Source organism: Notolabrus celidotus, chromosome 20 (assembly GCF_009762535.1).
Source record: "Notolabrus celidotus isolate fNotCel1 chromosome 20, fNotCel1.pri, whole genome shotgun sequence".
Lineage (NCBI taxonomy): Eukaryota > Metazoa > Chordata > Actinopteri > Labriformes > Labridae > Notolabrus > Notolabrus celidotus.
This window is the reverse complement of record NC_048291.1, coordinates 25,673,377-25,693,605: the sequence shown is the minus strand read 5'-3', so window position 1 is coordinate 25,693,605 and position 20,229 is coordinate 25,673,377. Positions and strand designations below refer to the sequence as shown.

General features: G+C 40.0%; 1 protein-coding gene across 1 annotated transcript; it reads left to right on the top strand.

The window, feature by feature from the left end:
* Positions 1-1,402: 1,402 nt before the first annotated feature.
* On the top strand, positions 1,403-18,715 carry limd2 (LIM domain containing 2). The gene is made up of 4 exons (XM_034711183.1): positions 1,403-1,700; positions 14,323-14,367; positions 14,960-15,096; positions 15,737-18,715. The coding sequence occupies exons 1-4, from the start codon at positions 1,698-1,700 to the stop codon at positions 15,894-15,896; spliced, it is 345 nt and encodes a 114-aa protein (XP_034567074.1). The 5' UTR covers positions 1,403-1,697; the 3' UTR covers positions 15,897-18,715.
* Positions 18,716-20,229: the final 1,514 nt, after the last annotated feature.

Here is a 20,229-nt window from a genome sequence, read left to right as displayed (position 1 = left end):
AGATTGAAGTGTTATCTGTTTATCACTATGGAACAGGTCTGAAGGATTTAGATTGATACATTTTACAATACAAATAGTTCCAAGGGCAACTAAGAGTGCAAATGGTAGTAAGCATGTGCTTTAGTGATGGGAAGTTCGGCTCTTTTCAGAGAGCCGGCTCTTTTAACTCGGCCCCCAAAGAAGAGCCGGCTCTTTCGGCTCTTGAACAGCTCTTAATTTAGGATCTTTTGTAGCCGTATATTTTACCTTAACTTTGCAAAAACTAATGGTTTGTGTTGAAAACCCTTTAATGTACAGTGTTTTTATGAGAAGCCTTATAATTGCCCAATTTTGTGCATTTATTCTGTTACAAAACCATTCTCACCCTGATCCTAGGGTTAGGGTTATGATTAGGGTTAGGGTTGTGATTAGGGTTAGGTTTAAGATTAGGGTTATGATTAGGGTTAGGGTTAGGATTATGATTAGGGTTAGGGTTGTGATTAGGGTTAGGGTTATGATTAGGGTTAGGTTTAAGATTAGGGTTATGATTAGGGTTAGGGTTAGGATTATGATTAGGGTTAGGGTTAAGATTAGGGTTAGGGTTAGGGTTATGATTAGGGTTAGGGTTAAGATTAGGGTTAGGATTAGGGTTAGGGTTAGGATTAGGGTTAGAACCAGAACTAAACTTAAGCAAACAGAACCAGAACCAAACTCATGCAAACAGAACCAGAACCAGAACCAGAACCAGAACCAGAACCAAACTCAAGCAAACCCAACCAGAACCAAACCAGAACCGAATAGAACCGAACCAGTACCGAACCAGAACCGAACCGAACCAGAACCAGAACCGTAGCAGAAACGTACCAGAACTGTACCGGAACCGAACCAGAACAGAACCGTACCAGAACCGAACCAGAACAGAACCAGAACCGTACCAGAACCGAACCAGAACCGAACAAGAACAGAACCGTACCAGTACCGAACCAGAACCGAAGTCAAGCAAACAGAACCAGAACCAGAACCACACTCAAGCAAACAGAACCGGAACCAGAACCAAACTCAAGCAAACAGTACCAGAACCAGAACCAAACTCAAGCAAACATTTATAAAATAACATAATATTAATGTCCTCAGGTTAGCATTGAGAAATAAAAAAAAAAAATTTGACCTTAATTTTTTTTTTTTTTCAGTGGCCCTCATCCTATTCCGTAGAGAGGGGAAGAAAATGTCTCAATTTAAAAAACAAAGCAGCATATTTCGCTAGTTTTTTTATAGCATTGTTCTTCAATGTGGCATTTTGTAATTAAGAGATTCATCAATGATGTTGTATTTTTACTTTTACATGTTCGAAATAAAGTCATCAAATCAAATCAAATGTTTATAAGTTGTATAAACTCAAACCTTCATAGTTAAAGTGTTAAAAAAAAACAAAAATATCTGGACAGTGGATTTATTTTTCCCCTCCTGGTTGCGTTTCATCCGACGCCCCTTGAACGCACCGGCAGCAGATGAGAACCAATCGCGTGCGACATCCTGCCGGGGAGAGAAAACGGTCTGTTGAAAACCGAGACGTGAAGCGGAGCGGAGGGTAGAAACTCACCGGCACCGGGTCTACTGTCTCCATCAAACCCACCTTCCTTCGGAGTGAATGAGAGAGCAGACCTCCACCCTGCAGACTCAGAGAGAACACACTCCAGGTTACCTGAACAGAAGCGCAGATGGTGAGTGCTTTTCTCTGTTTGCACCGTGTGTGTCTGCAGCCTCCCCTCCCTCCTCTCTCTCTCTCTCCCCTCTCTCCTCTCTGCTGCTTCTTTTCATGTGAGGTGAGGTGATGATGTCCATCCGAGGATTTTACCTCCAGCTAACCGAGGACATTTTTATTTTTTAGCATTCTAAACCTCTAAATGTAATAAAGGTGTTAGGAAACAAGGGAACATAATGAGGAGAGGGTCTCATGGTGGATTTAAACAGCCGCCGTCGTGTTCCTCTGAATGCTAACGATGCTGCCTCTCAGGTCTCTCAGTTAGCTAGCTTTGTTGGCTAATTAACATCACCACACAATGTAAATCCATATTAAATACAAAAACAACACTAATTACCCTTTTTTTTAATGCAGTTTAGTGCAAATCAGATATGCATGAAAACACTTCCATGTGTCTCCATGTGAAGAATTTTTTAAACACATTTGTTCTTATTTTTGTTTGTTTTCACACAATAGTTATGTTTAGCCATATGTGATATAACTCAGCTCCAACCTGCAAGGTGTTACATAAAGGTCTCAGACAGAGAAGTTACCTGTAACAGAGGGGTTTCACATTTAAAGAAACAAGCACTTCACTTATAGAGGACAAAATGCATGTTAACCCTCCTGTCATGTTCATTTCTCTGGAACAGCAATAATGTTCAATTATCCAAAAGTGTCAGAATCCTCAAAAAATCCCATAATATATTTTTATAAATCAAATTTTTAACCATTTAAATCAAGATTTAGTCCATTGGTGTTCTTTAATTCTCACAGATATATTTATTTATTTATTTAACCAGGTGAGTTAATTGAGAACCAATTCTCATTTGCAATAACGACCTGGGCGAAAAGGCAACACAGGTGGCATGACAATAAATAAAAGACAAAACAAAAAACAGAGAGGACATACAGAGAAACCTAGAGACAGAACAATCCAATACAAAAATATGACAGCAGTGAACAACTTAAAAGCAATTTAATAGCAAGTGCAGATCATGGTTCAATGAGGATAACTCACTTGTTTTCATTAAAGTTAATGTTAAACTTTTTTTAATGTACATTTGAAAGTCCTAAATATAAACACACTAGTTTTACTTGACATATTTGTGTTTATTTTAACCTCACACCTCTTCTGTCCCATGCTGCCCAGATTTGTATGCTGCATTCAGCAGGTTGGGAAGGCATATATTGCCTAAAATAGACTTTTAAAAAAGGGTAAATTTGACCCACAACACAACAGGAGGGTTAAGCTGCAGTCTAAAATATTACAGTCTTTATTATGAAGGCTGAATTATTATGTTTACATTTGTATAAGTTTGACGCTTATCCTACTTTAGAACTTGAAGGAACATGAGAAACCTGGTTAGTCACATCACCCTATTCTCACATTACAGTATCAGTTCACTAATCATCACCTTGAGCTACTCATTATAAGGGAAGGCTCAAATCAGGTCTTTGTACTTTATACAGAGTATACCCTGGCTTTTCAAAACCAGAATAACAGCACATATAAGTTAAAATCTAGAACTAACACGACTAAGATACTCTAAAAACAAGAAGTCCTCTTAATGTGGATTTTACCCCCCGGCAGTTTATGCATTCACCTGCAGCTGCTGAAATATTCAGCTGAGTCATACCGAATGTGAATGGATTAAACCTTTTGCGTAAATCAGCGTTGGATTACAGCTCTAGGGTGGGAGAAAACATGCGTTTCACTCCTTCCACACTTTTCTTCTCCGTGTTTGTTTTGCCAAACAGTCTACACATGGCTTTTGGTCTGCTCAAACCGCTTTGTCTCCATCCCAGGGACCACATCTACACCGGTCTGTCATTACAGCCCCGGCATATGGCGAAAGGGCTTAAGGAAGTATATGGTCAGTTTCATTTCCTGCCCCGTCAGTGGGCTGCCTGACTGTAATTCCAGTCGGAGCTGACGGCACAGATTGACACCCTGCTCTGATGAATGATTTGCGTCACAGCTCTGGTGGATTTAGGAGCCGGTTACTGTCATTTGACGTCTTTGTCCCAAAAAAAAAAAGAGAAGAAGAAAAAAACCACCAAAAAAGTGATGTGGATTTTTAAAAAAGAAGGACAAAAACATGTTAGTCTCACCATATGCTCCTCTGTCTAACAATTATCATTAACAGCACAAAGACCTGGTTTGGTGGGGATTTCTGAAGTGCCGTATGTTGGGAGGAGGGGGTGTTTTTCGGCTGTCAGATGTGCAGAACAGAAGTAAATGGGTCGCCAGCAGGTCCAGGCGATAGAGCTCCAGGCAAAAAAAAAGCCACAGTGCTAGTTTTCACAAGCTGCATATCTGCTCCTTTGTGTCCTGATCCTAATCATCTGTGTTTCACAGTTCTGCTCAGAAACGGGGGGAATGTAGTCAGGGTGATTTTTCTGATTCTGAGCCTTTTAAAGGTGTCGGTGTTTCACAGTGTGATAAAATGTACGGATTGCCCTTTAATCTGATTGTTTAATGAAGTGTGAGGGACATGAATTCAACATTTTTTGGAATCAGATCGATTAAAGGGAGGTTATTTTTCAGTCATCAGAATCAGATTTATTACTAAAGCACCTTTAAATCAGAAGGAATTTCTCTCAGTTTGTTGGTGCTTACAACAAACAAGGAGGAAACAATGGAGGTAAGGAATTGTGAGATTGTCTGTGTTTACAATGAAAGGCTTTTGTCTTATTGCCATTTGGACGCACCAGATCAGTGCATCTTAAATCTCTCCAGCACTTCAATTTGAAAGAAGGCAAGTTTTCTTTTTGCCTCTTGTTTCTTCATCCATGTAAATTTGATCTTTCTTTGAAAGCCAGTGCTGAAGTTTTCAAGCTCAGACTTTGAACGTGAAGACTTAGCACATTCCTTTCACTTTGATTTGTTTAACTTATTTCATTTTCCAGACACATTTCAGTGAGACAGATCCCAGACAGGCTCATAAGGAAAGTGGTGCAGCAACTTATCAGAGTTAGAAAGATGTCCGGGGTGGCTCTCGATGTATAGAGGTTATGTTAGTTACATTTTTAACCCTTGGTGCAGACGCTCGTGTCTGACAGCAGCTCTCCGCCTGTAGAATCTTTCTCCCAAGAGTGATAATTGTAGAAACAAAAAGCCTCCACATTGCTTTGCATCTCTGTGAGTGTTTGTAACCTGGTTTCAAAAGACTCTGATTGTTTCTTTGTGTCGAGTTTCAAAAGGCAACCTCACATTTTGAAGTCTGATGTGTTCAGCAGGAATCTCGTCCCTGCAAAATGATGTGATCCAGATTTAATCTCAGAGGAATAAATATTTGAGGTAACCTCTTCGTCGTCTCTCACCACAGTTTAAGGAGCCTTTCGGAGTGCGATGGAAATTTCACAAAGCAGATATTTGCATGTGACGGGATGGGGCACGTTAGCCTGAATTCCAGGCCTTTGGGAGAATTTATCTGGAGACAGCATCTGATCAGTCGTACTGCACTTGAGGCCGTTTCTTCTTCTTCTCTGCACAAGGCAGTGTCCCCCCAGCTATGTCATGTCAACACAGGCAGCAGGTCTACAACACATTCTTTCACAGGCCTTCACTGGTTTCTGCAACTTCTAGAGAAAAACATCAGCTGCTGCGGCATACCAGCAGCAACACTTTTGTTGTTTGCATGAACATCACAGACTTGAGCACCATTAGGTGAAATGTCAGTGCACTCAGATGGTAAATGGACTTGGAGGCTGATTATAGTAGAGGACTATCAGTATTGGCTACACTCATTCATGCACATTCACACTGCAGGAGCTGGGATTGAACAGCCAAACTTCCAATTGAGAGACAACCCACTTTACCACTGAGACGCAGTGCTATTAGCAGTAATGCAGTGTCTTCATTCATGAATTAGAAATAGTCTAGGACTGTGTTTATAGCTTGGTATTAGATCAGATAATTACACAGTCCTGCCCTGCCCTGCCCTCAGGCCACTTCTTCAAAGAACTGACAGTAAAAGCATTAAGGACTCTTTCAGGGAAGTAACACAGACATTACAGTGCATAAATCAGATGAGCAGAACCTGCTAATTCAAAGTGTAAAAGCCACGTTCTTAATCTGGAAGAGCAGATCACTTGAGTTTGGATAGCAGTTAAATTGCATTCCATGTTCAGAGGCTTTTGTCCTTTCTCTTCCCAGGTTCCTTCTCTATCCTCTGCCCTAAATGTCTCATTAAATCAATCAATCAATCAATAAATCAATCAAGCTTTATTTATATAGCACCTTTCATACAAATCAAATGCAATTCAAAGTGCTTTACAGCGATTGAAAAACAAGAGAGAAGCAAAAATAAAATAATTGCAAGACATAATGAAAACAAAAATGGATTTTAAAATAGAATAATGTGTAGCTAAAATAAGTTAAAGCATCAAATTAACATTAAGAATATGAATAGTTCAAATAAATAAATAAAAAAGGGTAAGGATAAGAGTTGAAGATAAAATAAAGGCAAAAAATATCAATAAAATTGAGTTGATAATTAAAATTAATAAACTAATAAAACATTAAAATCAATATAAAACATTAAAGTAACAAAAAGGTTAAACCCTACATAAAAGCCAGCCTGTATAAGTTTTTAGTTTACTTTAAAAGAATTTAAAAAAAGCTTGAAAATAAAAACGTTTCAGTCAAGTTAAGAGTGGTTTCTTTTCCACGTCTGTTGGTGGAAAGTGTGACTCAGAGGTATTTAGACCTGATCTGATAAGTTGATTAACAAGTGATGGAAAAATAATCTGCAACTATTTATATTTTCCAAATCTAAAAATGTCAGGAATTCACAAGTTTCAGCTCCTTATAAGGAAACATTTGCTGCATTTGATTTGTCAATTGGACGTTTAGAGACATCACCTTGCTATGGAAACATTCAACAATTTCACAACGTGTGATAGACAAACGAATCCACCTTGTTGATTTGTCAAAAACACAGATATTTGTTGTATTTAGAGCCCTAATTTTAAATCAAAGTACTGTATTAAGCATGTTATTTGGGTCTAGAGTCTGCCACTATAGCTTTTTAATTCAGCCCAATTAAGAGGCCGATATTATTTTCCCATGTCCTTAAATAATTTGCATTAATCTTAAAGCTCCTGTGTTAGCTGGTTACGAAACAGACTGAAATTGTTCATGATGTCTTTTTAAGACGTGCGGAAGCAGACGAGACCATCAGAGACGAGACTGATTATTCCTCTATAGTAATCTGTTACGTCTAAGAAGGCTGTCAGGGGGTAGGTGTCAGTCAGTCATTGATTGCACGCAGCTGCTATCAACACATTTGAAGGATTATATCAGCAAAGAGATTAATCATCATGCTTTGGCCACAGGGGGCGCCAAAGTGAACCTGAAAGTTCTGCACAAAAAATACGACAACAGATAAATAAATAGATAAATATTATTGACTTGGTGTTCTGTGAATAAATTCAGATGACTCCTTAAATATTTAATATTTACAGCCTCCACACACAGGAGGTGGAAAAAGTGTCTCTCAGTGCTGCAGACATTCGATACCCACTGACTCCACCCCCAGAGAAACTGCCCAGTCACTTTCTGATCACACACAGGAAGCTGAAAAGAGAAAGAGAAGTGGGGACAGACCGAACACCCTGACAGGCATCCAGATGTGATTAGTCTGCAGACTGGTGTGGTGAACCTTCCTCTGCACTCTGTTACTTCTGACTTTCATCACTTCCCCCAGCAAGTCAAGTGTCAAAACCCTGCGGTGCGCTGCTCTCCCATCACAGAACTGCTTTTTCAGCCTCATACTAGACTTGAGTTGTTCCCCCCTCTCTGGCATCTTGTCCACATTTCTTGCTTTGTCTCATCATGTTCAGAGTAACTGATGGAAGTGTCAAAAGGAGCCTGTATATCTTCCCTGCAGCAGATGCGTCAGTCGCTGGATCAGGGCCATGGCTTCAGGGGCCAGAAAGTGCAATATATATAGCAAGATAAGATCTGCAGAAATATTAAAATGAAACTTGTGGTTCGTGTTGCAAGTTCTGAGCTGGAAACTGTAGTTTTGTTATGATTAAAGTCAGAGTGATTTACAGCTGAACGATGGGCTTCTCGGCGCGGTGTTTAGTGGAGTTTAAAGGATGAGCTTCTTCACGTTGGTTCTGTTGTTTTCCACCCTGCTGTCCTGAATGATTAAGTAATGATCACGGCTCTAAAAATAAGGGGTGCGAGAGAGTGGGAGACTTGTTTTAATGACATAAGACATCTGTTAATGTAGCGCCTGCTTTCCCTTCTATGGAGCTGTTGCAGGGAATCGTGCGTATTCAGCTATGATCAAGTGTGAAGCAGGGCGAGTTTATGATGTGTGTGTGTGTGTGTGTGTGTGTGTGTGTGTGTGTGTGTGTGTGTGTGTGTGTGTGTGTGTGTGTGTGTGTGTGTGTGTGTGTGTGTGTGTGTGTGTGTGTGTGTGTGTGTGTGTGTGTGTGTGTGTGTGTGTGTGTGTGTGTGTGTGTGTGTGTGTGGTGTCTATCAGAACTAGAAAGGGTAAAGAAGAGCAGACACTACTTCTCATTTGAACTCTTTGTGAACATCTTGACCTTTGACCCATGTGACAGCCTTTCGAGCTCTTGAATCTGTTCTAAATGGCTGTTATTTACGTCAGCAGAGAGCTCCCGTAAACACTGAGATTTAGAGAGGAGGGGTCTGGTTTATTGGTTTGAGCGTCTGTTTGACGTCCAAAGCTGTGAATGACTCACGCATTATTTCTATCCTCAGATTCTTTAACCTTTACATCTTTTTTTCCTGATTCTGAAAGAATAAGAGCAGACTTTGTGTCATTGTCTCTGCAAGAGTAAAGGTTTAACTGTTTCAACGCTAGCATCTTCAACATAAGTGGGCAGATTGGACTATTTAGAGGGCAGATTAAAAAGCGTGGTAGCCCATTACTGATTTAAAGGATTAGTTGGGAAATACACTTAGTGGCTGGGAGAGCAGATAAATACCCCTCTCATGTCTGCATTGCAAATGTGTAGGTAGCTTAGGGGGACAAAGTCCACCTAGCAGCACCGTTTAAAATCACACATGAACAGGTTGTATTTTAGCAGAAACCTATAGAGTACAAAAAAAGAAATGCTGAAGCCTGCAGTTCCTTGAGTGTCCACTTGAGGCTGCCTTCAAAAGCTGACAGAGCCCCATTCAAGCCTGTTCTAAAATCCCCATTTGTACAGCAGAGTTAATCATGTTAACAGTCTAGTACAAACATGGTTTTGTGTGAGGCATCTGATCCACGTTAAGGCTATTATGCCTGCATATTTAGGGTTGATTTAGGCTGATTTGATTGACAGGTGGGGGTGAGACCAAGACAGTTTATAGCAAGTAGCAATAGCAATTTTATTTATGAAGCACATTTCATTAGACATAAGCTCAATGTGCTTTACATTGAGAATTAAAAACATAAAAAACATTTTAAAAAAGAACAATAAAAACAGAGAAAAACAATAGATGCACCCAACATACATCAGACACAGCAAACAGCAATCAAACAGAGACAGTGTTGCTGCACATGCATCCAGTCACAACAGTCATTATATCATTCATACGCTTTGGAAAATAAATATGTTTTAGAGACAGTTGTGATGGACCTGAGGTCAGCAGGCAGTTTGTTCCAAAGAGAAGGACCACAGTAGCTGAAGGCCCCTTTAACCGGACCTTGATTTTACCCTGGGTATGGTTAAAAGTCTTCTACCTGCTGACCTAAGGATCCGGGTCAGGTTATACACTGTGAGCAGGTGAGAAATGTTCATACAGTCTAGTTGTGATTGATTAATTGATTGATTTATTATATTTACGTGCCATGCACACAAAACAGAACATGAACCCCATTCTAAACTTCACCTAACTCACATAACAAACAAACTCTGTCCTCCTCTAGAGAGGCATTAAACCTGCTGCTCTCTGCAGCTAATGGTGAGGCTCCTGAACGTAGCTGTGCACAGAGGGATCTTTGTCTTTTGGTTATTTCTACCTAAAGGGTTCTACACTGCATGTTCTGCATGAGACAATAAGTTTGTTGTTTTGGTTTACACCATATATCAACAGACCTTTTGTGCATAAGAACCATTTTCTTCTCAATCTCCTGAATACCACAGAGTAACCTGTTAGTATAAGTATCTCTTTAGTAAGCCTCTGATGAGACATCTTTACAAGTCTATTTCAAAGCAGAAGCATTTCACATTGTGTCTGATATTCTGAGGCTCCCACTGGATAACACAGTCCACAGCCAGGACTGACGTGAATTTATGAACCCCCAAGAAGGACTTGAGAGCTCTGTGATGTTCAGAATCACAACTTGTATGCAGTATCCAGGGCTGCAGTCTTTACTTTCATCCCCATCACAAAGAACACAACACAGCAGACCTCTTGAAAAGCAATGACTCAGAAAAACCATTGTAGTTATATATATGAAGCATACATTCACACTCTGAACTGCTATGCATGGGTGTCGATTTAGTGGTGACTGCATGCAAGGCAGAAGGCATGATGGCTGCAGAGGAAAAGAAGAGCAGAGAACGAGTTTGATGAAGACCTCGTGGAGAGAAAAGCAGCACTTCTGCTATCACAGATACTCGTGTGTTCGGGGAAAGACGACGTTACACGCAGCAGTGCTGAAGAAAACAGGAACTGCACCTTTACACCCAAAATGCAAACTTCATTGTTTCCATTTATGTATTTATGGCATATCAATTTGAATGATCTTTAAAGACATTGAAGACTCTCATGGTGTCCTTAATATCTGTAATAGTTGTTTTTTACTCCCTGACATTCTTAAGTTGATTCTAAGTTGTTGGAAAGCAGGCCATCAATATATGTCCTTTAAGTATTTCTCTAAACAACATGGTGTTGGCAACATTAACACAGAAACACACATTGATACATGCAGACATGTGCAGGTGTGATTTGAAATCGAAGCAGGGACTTGATGCCGCAGGCAACTAAAGAGTTGAACCTCTGTTGAAAGAAAGATTTCAGCACTCGTGTGAAAGTGGTCTTTGTTTGGTGAGATGCAGCTCTCCAGCTGGCTCGAGCTTCTCACACACTGGTATGTCAAATTGCTTCACAGCTAAAATGGTGTTGGAGCTCGCCGAGCAGATCAATTACACTACAAGCCTTCGTTTATTCGTGTTTACATTGAACACCTTGTTCTGTGCTCATAAAGGCGTTTCATTTCCTGCGCCCTTGCACGTGCTCCGTCTCTCTGACTCGTTTTTTTAATTGGCCAGGAATATTGTGGAGCTAGTTCAAGAGTTCATAACCTTTTGAGTTTTTCACACTCATGCTGAAGCATACATGGAGAACAAGTAGTTGTTTTTTTTAAAAGAGGAAAAATGGTGAGTTAGGACTCTCGCTCTGAAAGACAGAGGAAGCCACATGTGTCACAAGAACTTCCTGCCACATTCAACAGTTCTGTGGCAAAGAAGACTCATGTACATATAAGGTAAAAGAAGACAAGATGGCAAAGCTAATCTCAAGTCTTCCTGGATGCCTGCGTATGTGTGTGTGTGTGTGTGTGTGGAATGCATGCCTGCCCCCTAACATGGTTACTTATCATGCTGAGTTGTTTTTTCACCACAGTAAAAAACTTTTGGCAATTCTGCGCCTTCACTCAGATCAGTTTTCCTTATTAGGCCACATCAGTATCATGATTTCATACGCACAAAATCAAGGACCTATTGACCTCATTCTGCTGCTCTCACAGCCTCAGAGAGAAGTAAAGCCTCTCTGTGTGCTCTGTGGGAACTTCACTCACTCAACCTCAGTTCATAACAGGGTTAGATCATTTTCAGAGGATCACAGTCATTTTGGGTTTCAGTGCTGTAACAGGAAGTGGTGCAGCATGCAGCCTGCAGTGTGTGAAGCTACCTGGGCCTGAGAGGAATCAGGGATGAAGAGGAGGCATACAGTTGATGTGATTGCATCAACAGGAAGCAGCATGGCTTCACTTGTAATGGGCCAATTATTTCAAAAGCATGTCATCCGGTTCTCATCAGAGCAGACGGCACACTCAGTGTTCCAACGACTCCTGTGTTTGATGTCATGTTGAGATTTAACGGTCAAAAATATCATGTAAATAACCGCAGAGCTGAAAGTCACTTATCTAAAAGGCAGATGTAGAGATTAGGGACAGTCCAACATCTGATTGTTTACACCAGTTCAGATTTTAAAGGGGAAGAAAATCCACCGTTAAAGATTGGCTGGTATCTAAAACAACTGCCCAAGCGTTACTCTCTGCACACGATCCTCTGAAACAAAGTTAAACATTGAACAAACTAAGGATGTTTTGTAGCGACTCACTTCCTGCTCCTTTAACAGAAATTTAAATTATGTCTAACCAAAAAGTCTAAATGTAAGAAAACACTTTAAAAAGCAGTCAAAGGGGCGCTGGTGTGGGGTGTTGGTGGCCTAGCGGTTTAAGCGCCCCACTTACAGAGGCTACAGTCCTCGTCGCAGGGGTCGCCACTTTCATTCCCGGCCGGTCGACCATTTCCTGCATGTCTTCCCCCACTCTCTACTCCCCACGTTTCCTGTCTCTCCTCAGTTGTCCTATAAAATAAAGGCAAAAAGGCCAAAAATATAACTAAAAAAAAAAAGGGGTGGGGCGCTGGTGGCCTAGCGATCTAAGCACCCCACATACAGAGGCCATAGCCCTAGTCACAGAGGTCGATTCCCGGCTGCAACCATGTGCTGCATGTCTTCCCCCACTCTCTACTCCCCATGCTTCCTGTCTCTCTTCAGCTGTCCTGTCATAAAGGCAAAAATGCCTAAAAAACATAACTGTAAAAAAAAAAGCAGTCAGATACTTTTTCATCATCTGGGCTTGTTTACATTTGGGTAGTAGAGCATTATGGCATCATGGCTAGCTGCAGGTGGCTGGTGCTTAAACCTTGTTTATAGTTCTGCATGAGTCTACGTGTTTGTGGTGGACGAAGTTGTGAGCACTGAATACTTGTGTGTTGTGAGTCCACACGTGGCTCTGCAGTACCCAGCGTTAACGCTCTTAAGCAGTGTGGTTTCTATGCTAGGAAGGAACTATGGTCACTTCAACGTATCATGTTAAGTTGGCACAGATAAATGTTGTAGGGGATTAAATGTACGGTCCATGTGTGGCAATTAGGGAAACGTTGTAAATGCAGGAAATACAATGCAGCCCAGCGGACCAATCACAGGGCTTGTGGAGGAGGTGCATGTCAGACCACGTGCATAGGCGTCTGCATAGGAACAGGTCTATGCGGACCCGCTGCATAACCTACGGCGCCGATTTAACGCATAAACCAGGCTTCAGACACAATATATGACCGGCATTGTGGGCCTTCAGTAATGGAGATAATAACTAGTTCAACAGGCTAGGAACTCTGGGGCTGACCAGAAAGGTAGACGTTCAGTCAACTAAACACAAACATCCCTAATAGATACAAACACTAGTATATCTGCGGTGGACTTATATCAGCTTATAATCAACAATCTGATAAATCTGTCGATCTCTGGTTTAAATATGGAAGATAACTTTGCCATCATCCCTCTCTCTCTCTCTCTCTCAGTCTGTGATTCTGCACACACAGCAGGAAATTCAGCGAGTCAAATATTAATGGACTCTCAAAACTGATGACCAGCGTTCGCCTCGGATGCCAGAGAGTCCCTTCTCTTTATAACTACAGACCCTTAGCCCCCCCACCCACCTTCACCCACTTCCTCCAGCTCCAGCCAAACCAACCTTACATAACAGGGTTTTAGCAAAGTCTGCAGTGGACTTTTCCCCAGCCTTGAACAGAGGCTGCCCTTCTTCCCCCTGCTCACTGGTTTCTCCACACCACGGACTGCATGCACGTATTATCCACTTAAACTACCTGTTTGCCTGACTTAAAGATATGGCTGTTCCTTGTTACTGCTGCACACCAGCTGCATGCGAACAAACACAGTCATTACTTTTCTGTAACTTCCTCCAGCTTGTAATCATGCAGGCTTATCTTTTTCTTCTTAACCTCTTGAGTGCCTGGAGGGAAGTCTTTCCATTCCTCTTGTCATCATGACTCAAGCTGCAATTACCTGACAGAAACATAAACAGAGAAGTGTGAATCGAGAGGTATACAACTTTAAATAGCAGCCAGAGAAAGATTGTAGGGTTTGTGACAGAGGTGCATTAACATTATAATAGAGGCAGTCATGATACGTTTGCGTCACTAGAAATCTCCTATTTCCAAGCGACTACAGCGATCCTGCCTCATGACGTTCCCTTACTGTACTGCTGGCTCTTAACTGTGTTGCTATGTTGGGAGCAGCCCCATGCAGAGTGTCCAACAGTTCAGCTCACATGACCAGACAGAAGGCACCTGATCCTCTCCCAGGGGTGCAAAAAGACAGATGGAGCAAATAGAAAGAGGGGTAGAAAACAAGGGATCAGTACACAGAGAAAGGTAATAAGAGGACAATGAGGAGTACACGGGCAATGCTTCTCCTCATGCTTCCCACTGCTTCTTTTAGTTTCATGAGCCGCTGCTGTATTCAGGAAAAATTTGAACACACATTTGAATTCATTTGTTTCAGTGCTAACTAAGTTTGTTTTTCTCTGTTTATCCAGGACACCAGGAACAACACTGAAGAGAAACCCGTCCAGCGATCTAAGGTAAATATGCATCCTCTGTCTCTTCAGGGTTTTCTGTTGTGTGCGCCTTTTGATCTCAGAGAAGAGGGGAGGAAGTCTCTCCTTCATTTTGTCTCTTTTGTTAGCGCTAGCTTTCATCTCACTAAGGATGGAGGTCTAGATCTCCGCCTGTTTTTGAGTCTAAATCAAGCAGCAACCTCCGGTCTCACAATATGAAGCCCATGCTGAAGTGTTATAAACTGCATTTCATTGAGAATCCGCTTGAGGCTGGCTGCAGAAACACAGGAAACCACATACACACCCATTCAAAGAAGACGATCTTTGCAGCAGAAATAAACATGTTTACAGCCTGGTTCAAAAAACGGTTGAGAAGATATTAAGATTACGAGTTTTTGCCCAAATAAGGACATGACTGACTTGACTGACAGGCTAGGAGGCTCAAACCCCACCTCTTTACCTCACACTAAGTTAGGTTGACTTCAGCATTTCCAATATGGCTCCCGCCGACAATTGGCGTCAAAACAGTGCTTCAGGAACAGATGGGTGACGTCATGGATACTATGTCCATTATTCATACAGTCTATGGTCTAAATGCATTTTTTTTTGTGCTCAGTCCTTCAGCTTTAAAACCGCAAAGGAATTGTGTACATCATGTGAGAAGACAGTCTACCCGATGGAGAGATTGGTTGCCAACAACATGGTCTTCCATTCAACATGCTTCTGCTGCAAGCATTGCAACGCCAAACTCAGGTGAGTACACATACAATTTATACAAAGTGGGACTCTGTGTCGATATATATTAAAGAAATCTGATGCTTTGAAAATCATTTAAACTCTGAATTTAACTGAAATGGTGTAAAGACAACATATGTAATGTTGAAAATTAAAAATGGTGCGCCCATGATTTCCAAAAGGACCGCAAATTTGTTTCAACAGACCACGAGACAGCTTTCAATGTCACCTCATTGCATTTTATGAGTCTTGCAAGTGTTTCTAGATCTTGTTAAACATGGTTTCCTCTTTGCATCACAGCCACGCTCTTCCTATCTTTACTTCTGAGGGAGTCAGCCGGCCTGAAATGCACTTTCTATGGTCCTGACGTGTTTTAAATTAACCTCATTATTTGTCCAAACTTTAAAAAAAACGTTAATATTTTTCATAAAACAAGATTGCTCAGTTTCCCATTTGATATGTTGTCTTTGAACTTTTTAAGTACAGTGTTTAAATGATTTGCAAATAATCAGAATCTGTTTTTCAACACTTGCACAGTGTCTGGACTTCTTTGGACCTGGTGTTGTAGTTTCTGTTATCTATGTTTACCTGACCTTTCTCCTCTAATCACTCCCCTTCAGTTTGTTTATAAACTGCTCTCATCTTCTCCCCCCGACAGCCTTGGCACCTTTGCAGCCCTTCAAGGCGAATTCTACTGCAAACCCCACTTTCAGCAGCTGTTCAAAAGCAAAGGCAACTACGACGAGGGCTTCGGACGCAAACAGCACAAAGAGCTCTGGGCCTCCAAGGAGACAGATGATATAACAAAGACGGCATAATCATGTCTGCCTGTGTCCCATCCCTTCCCTGTCTCTTCCTTTTTTTGTCCCTCCTTACACCTCCATCACGATGAACACACGCCTCATGTGCTGGGGCACTGTTAAAATCACCCACGCTCTCACTTGCTTTTTGAAGGCCATCAGACACAGATACATGCACAAACAGATAGGACAAGACTTGACAGTCATAATCATAATTTGGGGATTCTGGGTTTGATTTTATTAATGTGTATTTTCTTATTTCCTTCTTTGGAATTGGTAGATGATTGTGACCAAATGCCTTCTCTGAAATGGGGAGTGTGATAATAATCACTTGTATTATTTCCTTTTTTAACTCCTTTTAATGATTTGCACCCTTTTATTTTTTGAGTAAGTAATCTGTATGCTCAGGCAAACATATCAGAGGGGTTACAGAGCATCTATGTTTTGCAGTCGAGCATAAACTCAGGTCAGTTTTCACCCAAGGATTTTTAAAAACATAATTTCACTCATTTAAAAAAAAAAGCTAACTCAAATCTAAACAACAGTCCTCAGTATGGTGAGTTCACTGTCAGAGACGTTCATGTCAGTTTGTCAGGTTTCATATATTTGAGGAACAAACAGGGTACAGAGTACTGTAACACAACCGCACACATCAGCAACGGCTCACCTCTCGCTTTTTTTTTTTTAACTTTTTGTTTGTTTTGTTTTTGTTGCTTCATCCCATGGTTTGTTCTTATTTTATTGACCACTTTAAGTCTTATCCTTGCATGTCGGGATGACTGGGTTTTAACAGCCTTATCTTATGACTGTATCGATCTTTGTTGTTGTGAATGATTTCTTTGTCTCCAAATCACTCTTCAAAGGGTTTCTAAAAGCACTTGAGTTTGGATTTGTTGATGTCATGGCAGAAGTTGATCCTCTCTGAGCTTTTATGGTTGAAATTTTAATGGAATTCTCAGATTGTGTTTTGTATTGGTCTGTACATAGAGCTGTAGTTTGTGATTTAGTGAACATTCCCCACAGAACTCTTGTCTCGCACATACGACCGCACATCATCACCAGACAAGATGTTGATAATCACAGGGAAGCTGATGCTTGTTCGTAAACATCCCTCACACCTTCATGTGGAACATTATCAGAGCAGGCATTTACATTCAGTTCAGTTGATCACTAAAGATACATTTCTTTGCCACAAATGAGGATGTTGACGGACGAAGCTGAAGCCCCGCAGGAAATCACACAACTTTGTTCCCTCGTCATTTCACTCGTCAGTTGTGGCGTCTTGAGATTCTGTTCTCCAGCTGTATCTAAGTGTGTTCATATAACTGGTGGGTTTCACGGGGGCGTAGATGGATCCTACCCAGTCACTCCTTAACATACATTGCCATTTGTTCCCCACAGTCCCATCCGGCTAGAGCAGACAGGTTTTCTTTTTTTAAATTACTTAATGCCTTCCTGTTCTCGTCTCCTGTCTTAGAACCTAAATGCATCTTAGCACCTGGACCTATTTCTAGTATTGAATTGACCGTGGGTGTCTGAGGGAGGGTTTGTCACAGTGTTGGCCCCTTTTGTGCTCCTGCATGCTGCATGCCAAACCCGGTACAGAGCACCCCCTACTGGGGAAAATGTGACAGTAATGACTGGAGGAAGTGAGAGAAGAGGAAGAAAAAATATCTTGCCTGTGAATTCTAGGAAGCCTTTATTCAAAGTTTTGTAATATGTTGCCTCAGTCTGCTGTGCGGCCACTGCACTTCAGCAACTTTAATCTTATTTAATTCCTACACCTAAGAGAAATTAATCCAGTTAGAAAAGATTCCACTTCTATTTTTTCATTCTACACAAAGAATGAGTTTAAAGCCATTAAAATCTCTCATTTTAGGAAATGACTACCACTAAGACTTGACTGACACTTGAATGACACAAAGTAGTTTTTGTGACTGAAGGTGTACTGTGAATTTGAGCATGTCGTGCTGAAGAGAAACTTAAAACGATGGATATTTCCTTGTTGTTTTTTTAAAGAAGCCTTAGAAATGAGTAGCTGACCTTGTTGCTTTTTCAAACGAAAGCTTTGAGTCCACAAATCTTGACCAAGAAATGTCCTGTTCATGCCTTTTCAGAAACAGGCAGGCTAACTTTAGATCCCCACTCTTTAACATATGATTACTTCACTCAACCAGCAGCCACTCTCTGATGTAACCACTTTTTATCCACATATATCGTTCAGTACCTTAACTTGTGTGACGGTGTGTATTTTAAATTTTCTTTTCAATTATTCAAACGGTCCGCTGCATCCCTGAGAATGCTTTAAAATCGAGAGTGTTGTATCTGGAAATGCTGTCTTTGTCATTCTCCGTTAGCAGTTCGCCAAGGTACAGCTGCAGCATCTGCGAATTGCAATGTCTCCGTGTAACAGAGCAGATAAGGTACACTTAACACTGGTGCCAAGAGGCTCAGGTGAATGATTGCAGTGTAACGTTTTAATGTTAAACGTGTGAGTCTTTTAATTTTTGTGCTATACTTGATGTGGACTTACTTTTCAATGCTGTTGTTATCGAGACATTTTAAATGTATGCATCTTTAAATTTGATCTGTTTTAAACTTGACCTGTGGATTGAGGTGGCCTTACAGCAAAAGGACGTGTAGACTGTGTTTGCAGTCTTTCCTCTCTATCCCCCCTTCTCTTGCTAGCTGTGGTATGGAAGTGTATCATTTTGAAAACGTAAGCGCCCCCTTTCTACGCCAATACACACATTCATTTTGTGCATTTTCTTCCTTGTTTTATTTTTCTTTTTTACATGCTTTTTGAGAAAAAAAAATAAAATGCTGGTGTTGATTAATGCAAGGATTTTGGTGTGCTTATTGATGCAAAGAGTTTTCTTATTTGCTTCACTTTATCAGAGTATTGTGTTTTTCCATCTTTGTTACTTTTCTTCTTCATTTCAGATACATGTGAGAGGATGTGGATTAAAAACTCAATTGATAAGCCTATTTGGCAACTGAGTGACCAAAACCATGTGCACATATACAGCTAATAATTTAGAAATTGATTTTAACCAACAAATAATAAAAGTCAACCATTATTTAAGTGTTTATTCAAATTTTAAAATAATAATAATAATCTCAAGCAACAATAAACAAAAAAAGGCACAAAAAACTTTATATTCGATGCATAATAATAATAATCATCATAATAATATTAAATTGTATCATCACTAATATGAATTGTATTTACATATCTGAAAAGAAGTGGGAAGAAGTAAAAAACAATATTGAATCCCACCCATTCCCCTTTATTAATTAATTAATTATTAATGGTCAATTAGTTTTAAGTTTTAATGTTATTTCTTTTAACTTATTGCTTTATGATGAACAAGCAGTCATTTCTAATGACAAATAAATCATTGTTGCAGCTTTGTAAATATAATGCGCTGCCTATTTCCTTCTCCTTATCTTAGTTATTCTCACCCTGTCGGGAAAAAGAATCCCGACAGGATGAGACAAGAGACAATCTTTTTCCCATAACAACCTGCTAACCATACATTATTACCCGGCCACTAACTTAAAATACAAACATGTTGTCAAAAACAATGATTAAAATATTACTTTATTGATTTAAAATGATTAATTTTTACAGTTTTAAAAAAATAATCCCAGTGATTCCACATCACTTAGCTTTCCATGGTGATGGATTCTTATCTGCCTGTTTAATGTGATGGAACTGTTTGTAGTGGATTATTTTGACATGACGTGTGATCAGTTTGACTCTGGTGTTGATCATGTTAGTGAGTGTTAATAACCGCTGTCAAAGGGTTTTGACCAATCAGATTCAAGCTTCTTACACGACCAGAAGATCAGTAAGAAAGCTGGATAATAAATATACATATTACAATGTATTGAAAGACATTACAATGAATTACAGAGCTTTATCAGACATACAGTATAATCCTTGATGAAATAATATGATACATGAAAAAAGATAGAAAAATATCACTAATAAACAATGAAATAACATAAATATTTATTCTTTAAATAAATCTTGTATTGAATCTAAAGTGTGTGCATTATTTTTGTTGTTTATATGAAATGTACCAATCAGTATTTAAAGATTTTTTTAATTGTTCTGATTTTCCAGAGTTTTTCCATCTACAGGTAGTAGAAGACAGTAACACATATAATCAGAATCAGCTTTATTGGCCAGGTATGCTTGAACACACAAGGAATTTGACTTTGGTAAATTGTACTCTCTTGGTACAAGGCATAAGAATAAGACATACAAATAGAAAATAAAAATATAATAATAATAACATCAGCTATAAATTCAAAAGAACAACAAATAGGCATGACTAATGTG

Excerpts from the sequence above, each read along its gene's own strand:
- limd2 (XM_034711183.1), top strand. Across the intron at positions 14,368-14,959 it reads AACCCGTCCAGCGATCTAAG|TCCTTCAGCTTTAAAACCGC; the intron begins GTAAATATGCAT and ends TTTTGTGCTCAG. Across the intron at positions 15,097-15,736 it reads CATTGCAACGCCAAACTCAG|CCTTGGCACCTTTGCAGCCC; the intron begins GTGAGTACACAT and ends TCCCCCCGACAG.